This window comes from Ambystoma mexicanum, chromosome 7p (genome assembly GCF_040938575.1).
Source record: "Ambystoma mexicanum isolate Mex_15411 chromosome 7p, UKY_AmexF1_1, whole genome shotgun sequence".
In the NCBI taxonomy this organism is placed as follows: Eukaryota; Metazoa; Chordata; class Amphibia; order Caudata; family Ambystomatidae; genus Ambystoma; species Ambystoma mexicanum.
Window position 1 is genome coordinate 50876321 of NC_090939.1, and position 20428 is coordinate 50896748.

The 20428-nt window shown below is 45.7% G+C and overlaps 1 protein-coding gene across 3 annotated transcripts in view; it reads left to right on the forward strand.

Annotated features, from left to right (window-relative positions):
• The window catches only part of SPAG17 (sperm associated antigen 17), a 1712709-nt gene that overhangs the window by 461894 nt on the left and 1230387 nt on the right, over positions 1-20428 (forward strand). For all 3 annotated transcript variants that reach the window (XM_069635754.1, XM_069635756.1, XM_069635755.1), the window contains exon 7: positions 9513-9694. In XM_069635754.1, coding sequence (XP_069491855.1) covers positions 9513-9694 — 182 coding nt within the window. The remainder of the gene's footprint in view (positions 1-9512; positions 9695-20428) is intronic.

Consider the following 20428-nt stretch of genomic DNA (forward strand, 5'->3'; position numbering starts at 1 on the left):
TTCATAGTGACCGTGATAAAGTAGGACACATGATTGCAAATTTAACAGGTCCTGCTTTAGCATGGGCCACGCCTCTTGTTACTACAAATAATGCCTTGCTAGATTCTTACCCTGCCTTTTTGAATAGTCTAAGAGCCATGTTTAGCCGTCAAGAAATCACGGTTTCAGCCCAAGAACAGTTATTGGATTTCAAACAAGGATCTCAAGATCTGTTGTCCTACATCACCAATTTTAAGCATTTAGCAGCTGGCACGTCTTGGGCTGACGATGCTCTGATCACGATATTCCGCAGGGGGTTAAATGAGGAGTTAAAAGATGAGATCTCCAGAGTACCCAGACCTCCAAATCTGGCTGAATTAATCACCATGGTAATGCAGATGGACTACAGATTGCAAGAAAGAATAAAGGAACGACGTCGCGGCCGTCCCGTGAGACAACCTGTTACATACTACCCTAATTTAGGAAAATCTCAGACGGAAGAACCTATGCAGATAGGAACTACCAGAGGTCGTCTTACTCCAGAAGAGAGCAATAGACGTCGAGTCAAGGGGCTATGTATGTATTGTGGTTCCAAGGAACACACTATACAAGATTGTCTTCTAATCCCAGTCAAAAGACAGGGAAACGCCATTTCCCAACCGCAAGGGGAACCGCGGCTAGGGAATCAGTAACAGGTTCCTCATCCTCTATGATACCATCTCAAGTAACAGAGATCCCCGATCTTACTATGATGGCTTTGCAAGTCCAAATCAAATGGGGAGATTCTGCTCCCATTCTGGTCACGGCCTTAATAGATTGTGGGGCCGCAGGGAATTTTGTTGATACCCTCTGGAAGACCGCTCATAATATACCGTGTTCTGTTAAGACCTTGGCAATACCAGTTGAGTCAGTGGATGGTAGTCCGTTAACTTCAGGACCCATAAAGGAACAAACAATACCTTTGCGGATGAATATTTCCTCCCATCAAGAATCTGTTGTCTTTGATGTAATCCGTACAGCACACTATCCAGTAATTTTAGGGTTACCTTGGCTTCGTACCCATAATCCTTATATCAATTGGAAGGCGGGCACTGTTTTTCTGGGTTCTGAACATTGTTTGACGCACTGTCTCTTGGACGGAGCTGTTGGGTTCCGTCCTACTGTTTCCGTGTTGCAAAATACGGGTTCCATCTCTATGTTGAACCATATTCAGGAATTACCCCTCGAATACAAGCAATTTCAGACAGTATTTTCTGATTCAGAATATGCCGAATTACCCCCACATCGGAGAGATGACTGTGCCTTGGAACTAGTTCCTGATGCACCGATTCCTTTCGGTCGCATGTACGTCCTATCAGGACGAGAACGTGAAATTCTTAAGGAATATCTTCAAAAGAATCTTCGCAATGGACTTATTCAAGAATCCACCTCACCAGCAGGTGCTTCCTTATTCTTCATCCCCAAGAAAGAATCTACGGAACTCAGACCGTGTATAGATTATCGGGGATTGAATAAGATCACTATCCCTGATCGCTATCCTATGCCTCTCATACCCGATATACTTAAAGCCGTTAAAGGAGCTACCATTTTCACTAAACTAGATCTCCGCGGGGCTTACCATCTCATCCGTATACGAGCTGGCGATGAGTGGAAAACGGCTTTCCGTACTCCTTTGGGACATTATGAATATAAAGTAATGCAGTTCGGCTTGTCCAATGCCCCCGCTGTTTTCCAACGCTTTATGGACCACCTATTTTCAGACATTCTTCTTCATTCAGTAATTGTCTACTTAGATGATATTCTGGTGTTCTCTACATCCCCATCGGATCACTGTCAGCACGTAAAGGAAGTCCTACGGAGACTATTTAACAATCATCTCTATTGCAAACTAGAGAAATGTGAGTTTCACAGGAACCAGGTTGCCTACCTAGGATACATAATTTCTGCAAATGGGATAGCCATGGACCCTAGGAAAGTTTCAGCTATTACTGATTGGCCGATACCGACGTGCATCAAAGATCTACAGAGATTTCTGGGATTCACAAATTTTTATAGACGTTTCATCCCACATTATTCGCAAGAAATTCTCCCACTGACAGCTCTTCTTAAAAAGAATGTAAGATTCTTTTGGTCAGAGGAGGCTCAACTGGCATTTGAGAGATTGAAGGAGCATTTCCTCACAGGACCCATTCTTATTACTCCAGATCAATCCAAGAGATTCATTGTTGAATCTGACGCGTCTCATCAGGCCCTTGGTGCAGTTCTGCTTCAAGAAAATGATCAAGGAATGGAATGTCCTGTAGCCTATCTTTCTAAGACTCTGTCTCCCTCTGAAATAAATTATTCAGTGCTTGAAAAGGAACTACTAGCCATAAAGAGGGCATTTGAAGAATGGAGACACCTGCTGTTGGGGGCAAGACACCCAGTTGAGGTCAGAACTGATCACAGTAATTTACGTGTTCTACAATATGCTCAGACCCGAAATAGCCGACAGGCACGTTGGGCACACTTCTTTTCACCGTATGAGATTGTTTTTACCTTTATTCCCGGAAGAGCCAATCTCAAGGCAGATGCTTTGTCTAGAAAGGATTATAACTCCCCTACGCCTTTCCGATCGGAGCCTCTGTTTCCCAGAGCCACATTCGTGCAAGTAGTTACCACATTTCTGCAAAACGTGGCTAACTCAACTTTGCAATTTATCCAGTTGAATCCATATTTTCTGACAACCTGGAAACTCATTTTGGTCCAAGGATGTGCTTATAATAACAAAAGGCTTTTCCTCCCTTCGAGTGAACTACAAAGAACGGTTCTAAATCTTTGTCATGACTCCTACCTAGCTGGTCACAGAGGAGTGGATAATACTAAAGAATTGATCCGGCGTAATTTCTGGTGGCCGGAAATGAATCGAGACATCCTAGATTATGTTTCCGCTTGTGCCATCTGCTTGCAATCTAAATGCCCGCGATCTGCCCCTTCGGGCCTTCTCTCAGTAATGCCAGTTCCTAACCGTCCTTGGCAAATGATCTCAACAGATTTTATTGTCGATCTGCCACTCTCGGACGGTTGCACAGTAATCATGGTCACAATAGATTACTTCACGAAATTGGCACATTTTGTTCCACTTCCGCGGATTCCTACCGCATCCCAGATGGCAAAAGTCTTTCTTTCACGGATTTTCTCTTTTCACTGACTTCCTGAGACCATTGTTTCTGATCGAGGTTCCCAATACACATCTCGTTATTGGCAGCAGGTATGCAAGAGTTTGCATATTTCCCGAGCATTGAGTTCAGGATTCCATCCGCAGACAAATGGTCAGACGGAACGTCTAAATCAGACCCTTGAAGGTTATCTGCGTTGTTACATCTCTTCATCGCAAGACAACTGGTGTTCATTGTTACCTTTGGCAGAATTTGCATATAATAACTCTCGACACTCAGCCTTGGGGTTCAGCCCTTTCTTTTGTTCCTACGGATACCACCCTCAGTGCTTTCCCAGCGGTCCAGTCTCTGCATCTAGCTTTCCCGATGTAGACGATCTCATCAATACTATTCAGCTGGGACATCGAACAGCCAGATCCTCTCTTCTGGATGCCCAGGCCCGTGTCAAACGCTCTGCTGATAAACATCGCACTCCAGCTCCAAATATGGTGCCAGGAGATTTGGTTTGGTTGGCTTCCCGATTTTTGCCTCGTCATCTGGTGCCGTCCAAATTGTCCCCGAGATACTTCGGTCCCTTTCCTGTTTTGCAACGAATGGGGTCATCTGCGTACAAGCTCAAGCTCCCTCCGTCTTGGTCCAGGATTCATCCTGTTTTCCATGTGTCGCAATTGAAGAAGGACGTGGTGGATCGTTTTTCCCGTGTACGGATGGGTGCACCCCCTCCTGTCATCACCCCGATGGGTCCCGAATACGAAGTGGCTGGTATTTGCGATTCTCGTCTCTTTCGGGGCCGTCTGCAGTTCTTGATTGACTGGAAGGGGTATTCTCCAGCTGATCGTTCTTGGGAACCTGCATCGGCTGTACATGCTCCGGCTCTGGTCCGCCGGTTTTTTCGGTCCCATCCGAATAAACCGGGTGGCCCGGGGCATTTGAGGGGGCATACTGTCACGCCCCTTCGAAGGCGGTGGTCTTTGTGGCATCGATGGATCGTTGGACGACGGGTGGCGGCCATTTGTCCTAGTAAGATGGCCGCCGTAACTAGAGTTGCGGGTCTAGATTCTGCACGACTCGGTTTCCAGGAAGTGCTGTCTCCCTATCCGAGTGTAGGTATATCTGTTCCTGTGATCAGCACACAATTGCGTTGCTACTCTGCTTCAACAACGCTACTGCATTTTCCACTGCCTCTCTGTCTCCCGATTCCACGGACTCCATCTCTTTCTCTTCCATTCCCGACTTACTGATCTCTTTTACTTCGTATAGCTACAGGCTTATGTTACCCCGGTATTGAGACCGCCCGTGCTTAACTCTGTTCTATCGAAACAACTCCTAGCTCTGCCCTCCATTCCTCTCAGGTAAAGACCTTCCAGTGGCTTTTCACTATTCCGTTTTAGTTATCTTACTTGTTCTCATCAAAACCTTCCTTACTTACTCAGAAGTCCTCTGAAGTCTCTGGCTGGCACCTTTACCCACATTTCATTCCTGTTTAAGGGTAATCTCCATACATATATATCTCATATATCAATTTTTCCACTTACCTGCCTGTACTTACCAGTCTCTTTCTCTTTCAAGACAAGCGTCCTCCGGACTTCACCGGAATCTCCACCTGAAACCTGAAGACATCTTACCGCTACCATCGGCACAGGGTTTTCTTCCCCAGAGGGTTTCCCGGGGACTTCTTCTCTTACCTGGTTTATCCGGGAAGGGAAAGAGGTACTTGGGAGGCTTTCACTTTCATCTCCCCGCCTGGAGCAAGGAGAGTCTTCCCCTGCTAGAAGGTGTCAGTCACAGGACAAGAAGAGAGCTAACGGTGAGTCCTTGGGGTAACCTGCCATTTGGATTAAATTGTAAGATTATTGTGACATTCGTCACTTTTGTTACACAAGGCCCAGTGACTACGCAGACGATTTTCAGCTGGTGTTAGACATTACTGGCGACCACGAGAAAGACCAACAGATGCTAAATGGGGTTTACCACATGATAAAATGTTGGATGACTACTAACTGGCTCTGTTTGAATGCGGCCAAGACGGAGCTTATGCTCTTTGGTCCCCGGCAGACACAAACTAAATTGGACCAAAGATATGGCAACTTTATAATAGATGGCAGCCAAATCACGGTATCTCAGAAGGTGAAGACGCTATGCACATACATGGAAGCAAACTTAGATTGTGAAGCCCATGTCACTGCTATTACTACCAGCACAAACTACCACCTCAAAGTTCTAAGGCAGGTAGCACCACTGATCTCAGTGGAGAACCGTACCAAACTTGTGAGAGCTGTGATTCTCCCACGCATTGATCATTGCAATGGACTTTTAGGAGGTGCAAATAAAGCTGAAATACAACAGCTTCAAAAAATTCAAAATGCAGCCATTCGTATCATCTTTTAGATGAAAAGATCAGAGCCTACGACCACAGCTAGGAAAAAGTTACACTGGCTTAGCTAGAATTCAGCTCAAGTTGTTAGCTACATGTCACAAGCATACCTGAAGGATAAGGTTAAACTCCATCAACCTAAGAAAAACCTTCGATCAGCTAAAGGCTTCTTATTGGAATCCCATTGGGTAATTAGAACCGAGGCCTTGGACGCTTGTTCCATGTTCAAGGGGTCAAGGCTTGGAATGCCCTGCCCTTACAACTGTGGAAAATGGAGAATCATCTCACCTTCCGTAAACAGCTGAAAATGGTTCTCTTCAATTAGCAAACTATCCAATTTCAGCTTCCTCATCACTCTATCTTTCGGCGCCTGGATGCCTACGGGTTTTGGCACGGTATAAGCTCAGTAACATAACAACATAACATAGGACCACAATTGTATATTCACTGTTTTGCCAGTGTTATTTCTCCTCTTTTTGCCTTGCAGTGCCTGGAAACACCATTCGGTTGTATAGGCGCCTAACAAATGCACAATAAATAAATAAACATAAGCTGTCTGCCAACTAGACACAAGTGAGGAAGGGTTGGAACGAGGAATTCTTTTTCCCTGGCCTCTCTGAAAACCACCTCCACCACCCCATCCATCCCAAAGTCAACTCCCACCTCTTCACCTTCCCCCACGCCTACTTCCAGCCCACTTAACTTCTGGTGCTCCCTGCACCGCTGCTCCTTCTCTGTCCACCCTAGAAATAGAAAAGGGACCATATCTCTTTTCTATTTACTTCAGCAGCGGCATCTTGGTTTTTTTTCACTGGAGATGGGGCTCGTGCAATATGCACGGGGCTCATCGCCAGTAAAAAAAACAATTTGTCCCCCGGACAAACCCGGGGATGCAAATAGCAATCACTCCTGCTAAGGGAGGCGTACAGGGCTGGCAATGGTGCTGAGCCCTCACCAAGGCCCTCACTTCGCCAATCATGGTTACCTATCACTCCCTAAACTGGGGTGATTGATACATTCATGTACAAATTAGTTATAAACGTAACTACTGTGCATTGTGTGGTACATATTGCAGTTGTTCTCCTGGTGGTAATGAACGTGCAACTGAATGTCATTATAGACACATGCTAAACCCATGTGACGCATCAAAGGTATTCATCCCTTCTCCCCAAGGGTAAGCCTCCTCTTTGAGGCTAGGGAGTTGAGCCCGCTCCGCAAGACCCTCCCTAGTGGTTGGAGCAAACAGGACCTCACTGGGACACACTCCCCCTTAGCATAGTAGCATACATGGGACTATCTGCTACAAAGACTAATGTAAGATATTTGGCTGAAGACCATGCTGGAACCAACCAGCCCGGAGAATGAAAGGAAAATGACTCTTTCAGAGAAGATGCATACTTAACTGGGACGAGTGGAGGAACATGGAGAAGCAGAGAGTATCCTATGCTGGGGAAGCACCCTGGTGTTAGCATGCCTTGGAGAGGCGGACACGGATCCCGTGACTTTCGAAGAACTGCAGAACGCCAGAGTAAGAAGCTGGAGGCCCGGCGTACTCCAAAACGGAGGAGCCATTGTGAAACAGGAAAGCAGAGTGCTGTGTCAAGTGATGGCAAGACCACGTCTATATCGTGGTGGGGAAGACACCCCACAAAACAGGCTGAGACCATCAGAGAAAGGAACCGGGAGCACGACTAGCTTCCTAACGTTAACCCCCGTATATGGCAGAAGGGAAGCTGAGAATGGGAGAACAACGAAAACGCAGAACGGGAAGGCAGCTGGGAACAGAAACTGCTTCTCACCGTCAATCTCCATATATGGCAGAAAAGAAGCCGAGTACTGGAGCACGACGAAACCATGGAACGAGAAAGGCAGTATCGAAGAGGATCTCTCGAGCGAATGCCATGGCCCACAACATTTCTCAAAATAGAGAGGTAAAGGGGAGAACAGCAGAAGTGGAAGGCAACCCGGCAGCTGAATACAAGAGAAACTCGTCCCAATTCTCACGGTGAGTTACTTAATATAAACCTGTATAATTGGAAGTGTGTAAACCTGATAAGGATGAGATGGAATAACACTGCGTGGAAAGTCTATGATGACTTGGAACAAATACCTGACGAAGAAGAGAAATTACTATATGAGCACCAAGATGAAAAGAAGCGAAACTGTGGCATACCATCTTGTAATAAAGGACAGACACAACTATCAAGTAAGTAAGATAGTTCCAAAGAGAGTACCCAAGAGAGGGGAAATACCATGCTGAAAGAAACCACAATAGAGTATGAGATATCTAAAGCCTCCAACAAAAATGTGAGAAAGTATCACAAGGAAAGTTATCACAGATACATCACTAAAGAGAGTACACAACCAAAGACGGTTCTAGAAGAGCTCCAAGAGTTAATCCAAGGGATAAAGAGAGGATGTTACAGAAGATTATGCTGGACAAGCAGCATCATGAATAGAGACATTGCTACAAAGAGACTGTCAGAAAATATTGCCACACCAGGAGGATCAAGCCAATCTCCTGGACTTATTTAAATTGGTTATCTTAGTGGTAGGGTTAGGTAGGATTAGATTCGGACTGAGGACTTTTCTTTCTTTTGGACTTGTTGATGACAGACGAGCACCTTTAGTTCCTTTAGATAGGTAGCAAACTTCCTCTAGAAATAGGGAATATTATTATTTGAATAAGAATAAATTTGAATGTCCTTGACTCCTGCAACCCACCACACCCAGCAGGAATGCAATGTGCCTGCTTAGTATTGGGCCGCTATTGTACAGTTGTCCAAATGGATATCTTGACCGGACACCTCAGACCTTTCTTCTTTTCTTTGCAGCTGTGAAACTGTGTGTACCTTTGCAACACAGATTGTTTTATCTCCCCCTTCCATGGCTTTGGGAATCATTTCACAGACCTTGGTGCACTTGCGCATTTAGATTCACTCTTCCCCATTTTAACTTCTGTAAAATGTATATCATACTTGCACCCTTTGGGTGACTACAGGCCTCCTAAAGGTGGGCTTGGAGAGCAAAGGTAGTGCTTGCTTCTGGACATTGTTAGTGCCCGCCTATGGGAACTCTGTTCTAGACTGAAGTATAGTGACGCGTTTAATGTTGTACAAATATGCATCATTTGTAACCTTTACTTTTCTGGAGGAAAAACCTTCAATTTTTAAATGGTTTAAAAAATGCATTTCATGTCTATTTGAAGATAAGTGATTGCTTAACACAGTGTATATGTGTGTCGATTAGAAATAACTCCAATGACAATGGGGCGTTGAACCAATAAAATCAATGAGATTCTCGCTGTTTTGCATATTAAGGAGCATTCTGGGAACATAAGAATGGCCAAAGTAATTTATGTGTGTCATATACGCCCATGGAAGTTGTATGACTGAATCACTAAATACCTAATGGGCGCGGGTTTTGTACACGTTTTAAAAGAAAACAGAAAAACTCACACTAACAAAGCTTTTGTAAATATCAAGCAGATATACAAGTTTGGCCAGCAAGGACTTTAACTCTCAGAGTACAATGACTGCTCACAGCTCCAAATCACTCATGCATTGTTGTGGATTAGCCAGACTCTAAGAAACAAAAATAACTTTAATTTAAAACATGGCGAGTACAAGGAAATAAAGGTTTCTAGTTGCAATCTGCTGGCTAGTTGGCCTTACTGTAAATACATCAATGCTCCCACCCCTCAATAAGGTCTTCAATGAATGGCCAAAAACCTATAGACATCTGTTTTATTGGGCAGGAATTGATTTCCTTCCATCACATGGGCATAGCCCATTTGCAGAACTATTATAGGCGATGACATTGCCCCACAGAATGGATCATTGACTTTCATGCCTTCTTCTCAGTAGGCATAGACATGTTGTGATTTAATGATTTATCTTTGGTTAAATCTGACAAACATTCTGTAAAGCTCCAAGAGTTTTAAAGATGCATTTTTCTCAAACTTTTTTTAGACTCTAAACCACACTGATTCTGATTTACAGTTGTAGCCGCTGATGCGCTGAAGAAGGAGAGCACTGCCAAATCCCTTTCAGCCTTTTGGAAATACCTGGAGCCTGTTCTCAACAGCGGTAAAGCGGGATCTGCACTCTTGGACATTGCCCGAATGCGGCACCTTGTGAAGGAGGACATCTTTCCCCAGGACTGGAATGACCCAGAAATGATGGTCAGTAACATACATCGCACACACTGCCTTGCCATGCGTGCCCTTAAGTGGGCTTGAATGTGAGAACAGGCATCTGTGGGCCAATGAAATGGGGGGGCCTAACCTACATTTTTTTCCAACTTTTACCCTGCTGCTGTCTTTCCTTTCCTAAGCCAGAAGTGTAGGGATGGCACGTCCAGAAGAGGTCCTCTGCTTTCACCAAGAAGTCTATTCATGGTTGAAACCAATGCCAAGAAAAGGAGGTGGTGTGAGGTCTAACATGTAGTTTGTGGCCAGGGTGTTTTCATTTCATGAATTGTTTCACTTCGTTGTTTAGAGTTTAAACCCCACTTAAGGGGAACACAAAAAACACGTTACAGCTCCTAAAAACACGAAATAACTGGAAAATGTTAAGGGGGTCGTTTTAAAAGGCTGATAATTCCTCTGAACTCACTGCGACCACTAGCAAGCCCTCTCCATGCAATTTTGATTGTTTTTCATTGTGGGTGTAATTGAGTCGGGGGCATCTATGCGGTCCTAGACTTCCATGCCTTTATACAGCCATTACCGAAAATAAATGTAAACTCCAGCTACCATATATGTTCATGCTAGGTAAACATGAACCCCTTTGGATTCTGCCCTGCCTGCAGGCGTGAAAGACGGGCAGAATCCATGGATAATCAACCATGGTGGCAAATGGGCACTGCCGCTGCAGGCAGATGTGAATCTAGGAGATCTGCTATGGGCATCAGAGATGGGATATTACCCCCTGAAGAGTTCAGGACCCCAGGAAAGGAGATTGAAACGAAGGTAGAGGAATGGCCAGTGATGGTTTCCAGAAGTGCTCCAGGGTGTCTAGAACTTCCAGGAAATCACAAAGGTCAGCTTCACCTGTCCTGGCCGGCGGCATCCCCGATCACATCTACTGCGTATTCCGGCTACCCATCTATGTGTACTGGAGGAGGTGGAGACCAGTCTGGCTTTAGAAGGGAGGCCTGGACAATGGGACGCATCTTCCACTGAGGGGGCAGCTTTAAGCGTACTGCCACAGGCTTGAAGATGCGAGTCGCGACGAATGGCCCAGAACACTCCAGTTATCACTTGGAAATGACAAAAGAAGATGTCATGAAGCAAACTACAGACGAGACCCAACTATGTATACTGTGGAGATCTGTATTGCTTATTGGGTGCCTTCATGTGCCTGCCTTGGGCATTATGTAGACTGTCAAACAAATCCAGATTAGCAGACTTGTTTGGTTGTAATAAGGCTTGGGCTTAAGATACATGGTCAGAGAGCATGTTACCAGTGGGTAATAATCTGGGATGTCTCCTTAGGTTCTGCAAACGGGACTGAATCCAGTAGAAGACTGCTTATGCTAGACTCCCTCTCTCTCTACTGCCCTCCCTTCACTCTCTACATCCCTCCCTTCCACCTTTTACTGCTCTCCATTAGAAGAGTGGAAGGAATTATTGTATGAGAATTCAGCAGTAGGGGCTTGCAATTGCTCTGGGTCATCCTAGTGAAATGGGATCACTCTTCTTCTAGTGGTTGACGCTTGGCGTGGCAGTGAAAATGAGGGGACAGAGTTGTTTCGATTCCTAAATATTTTTTGTGTGGACCAAAGTGTTGATGAAAGAAAAGAGAAACCGACTATATTGGTAAAGGAATTAACCTACACCATGATAGTAGTGACCTTCTGGGGGAGGGGGAGTTTGAATATGAAGTCAGTGGATATTGTCACAGATGGCCTCAAGAACATACCAACTCTTGAAGACTGTTCAAGAGTTTTGATTCAAGGTTTTATTAGTGTTCCACTAAGAGCTGTCCCTCCCTTCCTCCCTTTCTTCTTTCCTCCCTCCCTCCCTCCATCCCTCCCTCCCTCCCTCTCTCTCCCATACTACCTGGATCTCCATCAACCTTACCAAGACTTCCTTAGTTTCCAAGGTGGTCACTAGAGATCAGTAACCCCTACTCTATGGCTGGATTGTGGTGAGAGCCTAAAGGCACCTGCTTTATCTTTCTAACTCCCTCCGGGGTCATCTAGATGAATCTTAACTAGGGGTCCTACACAAAGAATGATTCTAAGAACTGGTGCCTTCCAATCAGACAGGTCTCACCTGATCTTTCACTTGCTCCTATTCTCTTACGCCCACTTTTCTCTTATTCCCCCTCTCTCGTCCTCTGTCCTTCTAATGTTCTTCCACCTACTGCTATTCTCCTTCTCTCTCTACCCTCCCTCTCTTCTCCTCTCCCTTCCATCTTTAACTGCTCTCCACTCTGCTGCCAATACTCTCTACTGCTCTCTCCTCCCACTACTCTCCACCACACCCCTTCTTCTCTCACTTAGCCCTATTTCACCTTCTTCACTTACTGTCACTTATCCCCCTTATGTTGCACGACTGCTGGCTTTCTGTTCTCTGTGGCATCTCTCCCTGGTGAGCTCTCTGATCTGGTCTCCTCCACAAAGACTTCGCTTCTCAGTGCTCCTATGGGACAAGAGAGAAAGTACTGGTCAGCATGTTGCATGTCGTCTATGGAGCAAGAAAGTGATACTTTGTAATTTTGGCCAGGCACCTGTAGAAGAGAAAGAAACTGAGGGCCTTGCAACTCCCTCAACCCGCCTCCGGGGCAGGACTGACCCTGGCAAACATCCTCATTTGTCCTCCTGCCCTAAGTTGAGGGGTCATCATCCCCCACTTGGCAGGGTTAGGTCACTGACCCTAGCACAATATGATCTCCCAAGGTCTTGGCAGTAATACTGGAGGTCTAAAATGGCCATCTTTGTGTCTTCTGTCAGAACAGACTGAAAAGGATTGGACGAAAAGCTTTACCCCTTGGACATTGCAGGCCGTTAATGTAGTCTGGTTGGGTGATCTACTCAACTGCCCCTAAGACTGGTTGGTGCAACAAGAGGGGGCTTGGGAATGTTGTATGAATGCCCTCCCTGTAATATGCCGTTCACCCACGAGATGGTGCCCCAGTATAGAAAAGCTTTTCCTATGGCTAGTAGTCACTATTCCTGGGCTGAATATTTAACTCTGCAATCAGAGTTGTTTGAATAAATAGGCAATCTGGTGGTCTTCAGTGTATGAGTCGTCCAGATGCAGAAGGGAAGCTACTTGGGGCAAGTCGGAAGTTTTGTTCTTTCTGGTTGTTGTAAAACGGGGCAAGATTAAACGCCCCCTTTAGGGTGGCACATGATGGGTTTGATACGCTGATTGGTTGACCGACTTGAACTTTCTTTTGCAGATTGGGGATCTGAGCAAAAAGGAATGAATAGTTCTTAATAGAAAGGCTGCTAACTTGCATCTCTCCATAGTTAGGCCATGTTCTGAGAGCACAAACCCAAAGGAATCTTCTGTTCCATCCCCTTTCCTCCAAACTCATCAAACGTCCCTCGGAACAGGGATGGGACCGAATCACCTTGCAGCGCATTCTTCAGAATCTTGCGCATTTCACACCTTGCCGCACCCTGCTTGGCACTAACTTGGTGCACCCCACCCAACCGTCAGTCCCTTTCTCCACGTCAGACGGGATGGAGCGTTGCACTGCACCTGTGCCATATTGCGCTTAAGAAACATTTCTCCTGTGCGCAGTAGAGATTTTATGAAAGGCCCCTTCTCAGGCTTGGCCAGATACCACTCCTACATCCCGTCCCCATTCCTCCATACTCTTGGGATGTGCCACAGAACAGGGGGTGAACAGGGGCATGTTGCTAGGCAGCATAACTGAATGTTAGTTTTGCATGTGCAAGCCTCGTGTGCCATTACGGTTAAGTCCCCCATGCGTCCCGCCCAACCGTCAGCAATATCCGAATGGTGTACAGCATGCTGTCTTCCACACATCTGACTTGGCCCATTGTAGAAGATGATATGCCCCCCTCGGGTCTTGTTTTGTGGACAAGTGCACTTCTCTGAGATATTCAGTGTCTGGTATGAGGCCAGGTATGACAGTCTTTTATGGTTATCTTGTTTAGGCCTCTGGAGTCTATTGCGATGAATCCTGCAGAGTCATCACTAATTCCCCGGCGATGATCTCCCCCCCCACATGGCCAGGGGACGGCAGCCACTACCTGATCCTGACCCTGTGGGTGGTACTGTGGGGGAGGATCATGTGGTAGGAGACGACTACCAGGAGAAGGTGATGACTACATTGGGAGAGACGTGGTATTTCCCTCCCCTTGTGAAGAAAACCCTGTGGCACTTAAACTTCTGATGGCATACTGGCATACTGTCATACCAGTCAAAATACCATTCTTACTTCATACAAACATAACACACATCGAACATCTCCTGTTTTTAAGTGTTTTCAAAACAAAAGTTCTAAACAATGTCACATTAGAAGTCCCAGAAAATCCATGGACTCCAACTCCCATACAGCCTCTACTGAGACGAGGAAAAGGAAAGAGTTCAGGTGGACCGAATGGAACACAAAGTTAAACAGGCAGACTAGCTGTTTTGATGAAGTTCAATGGCACGGGACATTTAAAAATGGTGTCCGCATTCAATATGAGTGAGCCGGAGAAGCAAGAAACAAAACTGAAGAAAGCCACTGAGTTGGGGAAGGCAGCAGTGCGGAGAACGACTGTGCCCAAGAAGGCAGGCACTTCCAGGAAGCCGCTCGAACACATTAACTACCTGCATGAAGTGAAGCCAAGCAAGATGCAGCAGACACCGTGGAAGAGCTGTTGGAGAACCAGCAGCAGAGCTACCGGGCTTGCGGTTATGTCAAGAAGCAGCGGTCTTGCCGGAGGGTGAACCCGGAGCTGCCCGAAGTGCTGGAGTAAGACCCCATGTATGAAATATCAATTTGGGTAAAGTTGGAGCAAGTGTTACCTCAAGTAAATGAATAATAATGAAAATATTAAAAGGCAGAACTTGATCAAGTCCCCATAAATGAGATGTCAATGTGTTGAAAGGTGGAACAAGTAGTACCTGAAGCCAGTGAAGTAGAAGCATAGTGAAGTTTATGCCTGTGCTATACTCAAGAACAGTGAAACTGAGAAAAAGTTCTGGTGAAAGGAGCACATCAGGCAGTGAGAATTTAGGGAAAGATACCCGGCAGAGGAACATACCAGGGAATCTGCAAGACCCCAGAAAGGGATTCCTGGCAGGGGAGTATACCAGACAATCCACTATACTTAAAAAATGTTTGAGATTGTAAGAAGACACCCGACAGAGTATACCAGGGGATCTAAATAATCTACCAAAGGATTCCTGGTAGGGGAGTATACCAGGAAGCCATCCTTAAGAAACGGTTATTTGAAAGAGACACTTTTCCATCCTACCTAAATAATCCAGGGGCTGGGAACCACCCCCTGAAACCGACGATTCCTCCCTGGGAAAGACTGTTTCATTGGATTTACCTACTTGCTTTCATTGTGAACACGTTTGCCAAACATGAGTCAGAAACTTTTCCTTGCACACTTAGTGTGACGGTCATAATAGTATGATTTGGACACAAGGATAGTTCATATGATTTGACAACGAGACACAGACTGATCTTTAGTTTCCTAGGCAGGGAAACTCTTGTTAGGATAGGGGCGGGGTGACCTTCATCCAACCCTTTTATTTTAATAAAGATGTGTGATGTTGAAAATATTATAATTCTGTGCCCGCCTCTCATTTCTGACCCCTCACACTATACATGGATGCAATTTCATGGTGTCCCTTATTTGGGGCAATAAAGAAGGAAGGTCCTGCATTATTCTAGGAACACTCAATTAGGTCATTTTTAGGATTGATTTGTAGATATTTACGAAGACCACTTTCTTCTGGTTGAGGGAAAGAATAGACACTTCTGAAAGGCACCACAGAACCACGGGTCAGTTCAAAATGGCAATTGTACACACCCCATTGGGTGGTAAGAGCCTATCACAGGGCACTGAAAATACATTATTCCTGTGATACCATATTGATGCCTGTAATACTTGATGTATTTTAGGGAGCTGCCCATCAAAGAGATTTAAGGAAGAACCAACAATGAATAATGTTTGGTGTAATATTTAGATCAAGGGAACATGGTTTGAGTGGTCGAGTTGACATAATGTTTGTGTAAGGAGAGCCAGGGGATTCCAAGGAAGTACCGGAGTGAAATGATCTGCTTCGATGAGGTCAAATATGACTTCTTCATGGTGCTGTGGCATCTGTAGCTGTAGTTTGTGTGGTAATTTGTCCAGATGCTGTAGTAGTTGATTCGACCACCTCATCCTCCAAGACTTGTGCTTTCTTCGTGATGGCACTACCAGGCATATTTGCCCAGATGGCGTCCATTACGAGAACCAAAGCCCCCGATTCCAGAAAGGCTGGTCACATCGGCAAGCTAAATACAAGCCTTTTCCAGGACGAACACTGATTTCCTAGTATTGATATTGGATTGCAGAATAGTACCTGACAGTACTCTGACGGCATTGGTTCCTACTTCCCCATTAAGATCAGCTTGTTTTCCTGAGGCTTATGGGCAAGGTACACTGTGCAGTCTTGGATAACATGACTCTTGTTACTTCCCATCTTTCATATTATTTCAGGGTTTGAAATTAAGATTGGATAAGCAGGAGCTAAAAGCAGCTCCTGAGTATCCAGCAGTAAGCCGAGGCCAGGAGCTACCTCTGTGGAATGAGGAGCTAGTACATAGTGTTCTGTGAATCTAACTTCCATGTACAATGCAAATGTATCATTTTGTCCATTATTTATGACCCTGTTTGCCTTAAATGTCAGATAGATGTGTCCTGATGTTTATTTATAGATTGCACCACATGCACAGAGTTAAATTCACACAGGTGGGCATGTGCAGCATTAGTTGGCAAGTGGAGCCAAAAGTAGCTCCTGGTATCTGTTGGTGCCAAGCTAATCAGGCTGTCCTACGTGAGAAAGAGGAGCTAAATAGCTCGTAGCTCCCCTCAGTTTCAAACTCTGTATTTGATGCTTCTCGTCATACAAGGTACTTGGTTCACTCCAATTTGCATGGGTTTTTCTCTATTTCTTTCCACAAGCTGAATAGGTGCCCTCTGAGACATAGTATGTGTAGTCTCTAGATGTAGCACCCCAAAACGAAATGGCTGCAGAAGTATATGGTGAGGTTGTTCCCCAACTGTAGTGAGTGTATTTCTTCCAACTTTCTGACCTAACTCTAGAACCCCAGCGGTAGTCACAAGCGGAGTCAGGAAACTAGTGTGTGCACTGTATTAGTGCGATATCTCTTACCAGGTGTCTGGGAAACGTGTTTAGGCCTCTTGTGTGAGAGCATGTGTGTGCCTGATCTACCTATGTCTTGGTTAACACCCTACAAGAGGGCTTGGGAGAAATGTAGAGGCTCTCGAGAAGCGCCCATGTACAACCTGGCCAGGTATGTGAAATCACTGACCCCCCCCCCCCAACGCCCTTCTAAGCCCTAAATTGGGACACACTCCTCCACACACCTCTCTCCGGTAGCCCTTGGCACACAAAGATAGCCATTTTCTCTGTTTGGATGGTGCAGGTGCAGTGTTCATATTGTGAAATACATTTTCTGCTGAGGCTTTTCCCTCCTGGCTCTCTCTCTGGTGCCTGACAAAGCAAGATGACAAATGATATCTTATCATGTGAGCTTAGTCTTCTAAGGCACATACTCTGCCTTTAGTGTCCAAGGCCCGAACACGCTTGGCCCTTTTGCACATTGTGTGTGATGTGCTTTCATTGGCATCAATTCATGGGTGGGTTTTAAGGGGGGAGCGCCTCTTCCGGTGACCTCCACCAACAAGAAAACCTTTATTTATGCAGACTTTCCACATACTAGCAACCTCCACATCCTAGCAAGGGCTCATGGAGTCCTGCTGTGCCTGCACACCACACCGGTGAATCCCGTGAGATGCCACCGTGGGTAATACCTGATGCTAGACTTCGGCTAAGAGAACCTCCTAGATGGTCTAAACCAAATGAACAGACCAAGGATGGTTTTATGGTTAAAATATTGGCTGCACCATCTGGGGCTTGCCCAAGTCATCTTAATGATCCAGCCAATGGTCCGCTAATCCCAATAGAAGAAAATATCACAGGGGCTTGGCCCGAAAAGTGCAGAGCCATTGCAAAAGGCTGATGTTACCACGGTTGGTTCTACAAGTAAACCGAGCATGCCTGTCTTCCGCTAACTACTGCTGTGAGGTCACACAGTTCTTAGGTCCATGAGGGGCAGCAGAGATACCACAAGGCTGGTTGAGGGTCCATCAGCTTCCTCATAACCACATCATCTGTATTCAGAACCAAAGTCCCCTCCAGCATAGTCGCCACCGGAATGAATTGGGCTACTGTCAAGTCCCCTCGATTTGCTCTGCCTCCCAGTGTGCAATATAAAGCACAAGTGCAGTGCTCCGCAGGAAGGATCCACCACTGGCACACTGCAAAAGCCTATCAACACAACATAGCATGGAACTCATTCCCTTCATGTTCTTACCATGAAGCACAGGCTTCATGACCAAGGCGTAGTCTAGAGCCTGCCATCAAGATGGTGAATGGTACCAATGTCTATAACAGTGGAAGGATAGGAACAGCCTATCCAGCAGACGTGTCAGTCAGTCCACCTATGGGAAGACCTCCCAGGGTGGATCAGGAAGAAAGACTACTGAGGCTGCAGGTGGGAAGCTGGGAATCCAGTGGGTCTCGAGCGGAACAAAAGACAGTCAAATGCCCAGATGGGGCGAGCCCAGAATACATAATCTGCTCTTAAATCCTGCTTCTGTACAAATATGTTTGCTTTCTCATCTTACATCTTCAAACTAGTGGTGGGATAGTTGCACTCTGCTGATTCCTTCCCACTCCTTTTAATCTCAATTTTCATATTTTTCCAACCCTCCATTGTTGCATTTAAGGTTGCATCACACTCCCCCCCCCCCCCTCAACCAATAATCTTTTTCATTCTTTTCACCCCAGCCCAAGTCATATTCATTATTTCGATGAAGCATTGCACTCAGTATGGAACACTCATCAATAACAAAATAAAAAAAGTTGTTCAACAGCTGTCACTATGTTTCCAGTGTCTAACATATCAACTTCCAGGTTATTTGTATATTGCGTTCCTGATCTGTGCTGAGCACTCAATTGTAATTGGTTATTTATAACACACTAAATACCAAAGAGGTTTCCAAGCACAGACACCTCAGACCCGGGATTCAAACCTGTGTTGCTCTGCTCAGTCTTGCCCCTGAGCTAATACTCCTTCCAGCTCCAAAGCAGCTTTTGTCAAAGTGTATTGGATAATGTTTCTCAACTGGACATTTTCAAAACTAGCACGTGGGCTTTTGTGCACACGTATACAGTACTATTGTGTGATCTAAATCGCCACCCTCACAAAATGTTGGTTAGTTCCTCTTTATTTCAACTCCCCTTCCCTCCATTCTGTAATGGCGCTGCTTTTGGGAATCTACTAGGTGGGGGCTATCGCAGCCGAGATATCAGTCATTGACCCGAGGCCAAGTAAACGCTGATAATGGGTTTATTTTGAACTCTTGTACTATACACGGCCATGGCTAGCCACTCTACACACAAACACACACGCAACATTATCCACCCCCTCCCTTTGGATACCCCACTCCTGCACTTCTCCCTCTGCCACCCCACTCCCCCTGCACTTACCACCTCCTCTTGCACGGTAGGATTGTCACAAGACCAATATAACCTTTTTTGTTCTATGTTCTACTTTCTTTCCTATGTCCGCTCCAACCCCATCTTGTATTGTGGCGCCTGGAAACACTTGTGTCTAGGCGCCATATAAATGTCAGATAAATAAATAAACATAACAAACACTTGCATACAACAACAATCCCAGGCATTGGACCATACCCCTACGGACACAACAAGCCAGTGTGCACAACCATAACCACCAGCCAATATACACATAAAACACACAAACACACTCCCAACAAAACAGACATTCACATTCAGCAAACAACCCAGGCACTGGGCCTAACCCTTACGAATGTACAAGCCAGTGCACTCAACCACAACCTTAAATGCCAGCCAATTTACACATGAAACCCACAAACGCACTCCCAACATAACAGGCATTCACATACAACAAGCACAGGAATTGGGCCTCACCCTTATGGCTACAACAAGCCAGTGTACGCAGTGAACCATCTGCAACTCAACACACGCAGACGCCAGTTTCTCCTGCTTCTGGACCTATCCTACCCCTGTAACCTCTCTAACCTGCCCCGTCCTCTTTCTTGCAGAACCATGTGAGCACCTAAAGACTACCTGTGAGTGGTAGCAGTGCGTGGTAGAAGTCAACATAACATAACCGCAAACAAGGGTTAAGGAACATTAGTGTCTGAGGCCTCTCCTAGCCTCCTTAGGACTGTGGTCCTTACCTCGCCTCTAAACATGGCCGCCTTTGTGGCTGCAAATTTTTTTTGCCATCTCTGGGATTTATTTTTTCCAGCCCTTCCTTCTTGGCTTTCACTTGGTCTTCCTTGGCTGTCGTTGGGCGATTCAGCAGGAAGCTTTAGTCCTCTGGACCAATACTGGTGTCTTGGGTAGTCACCATGAGTGCCGAATGCAGTGTGGCCAGAGCACAGGTACCCCTCCACGATGGTGGGAAGGTGCAGGTACGCTTGCTTGCACATACCCAATGCATGTCCATGAGCGCTGCTGTACCTTTTTTCATGTCTGGAATGATGATTGTTTTGTTGCATTTCTTGTTCGAGCCCATTTGTACCTTTCCTTCGCCATGGAAACAGAGTTCATATTCCGTCTCTTTCTGTGTTTTGATGGGTTTCTCGT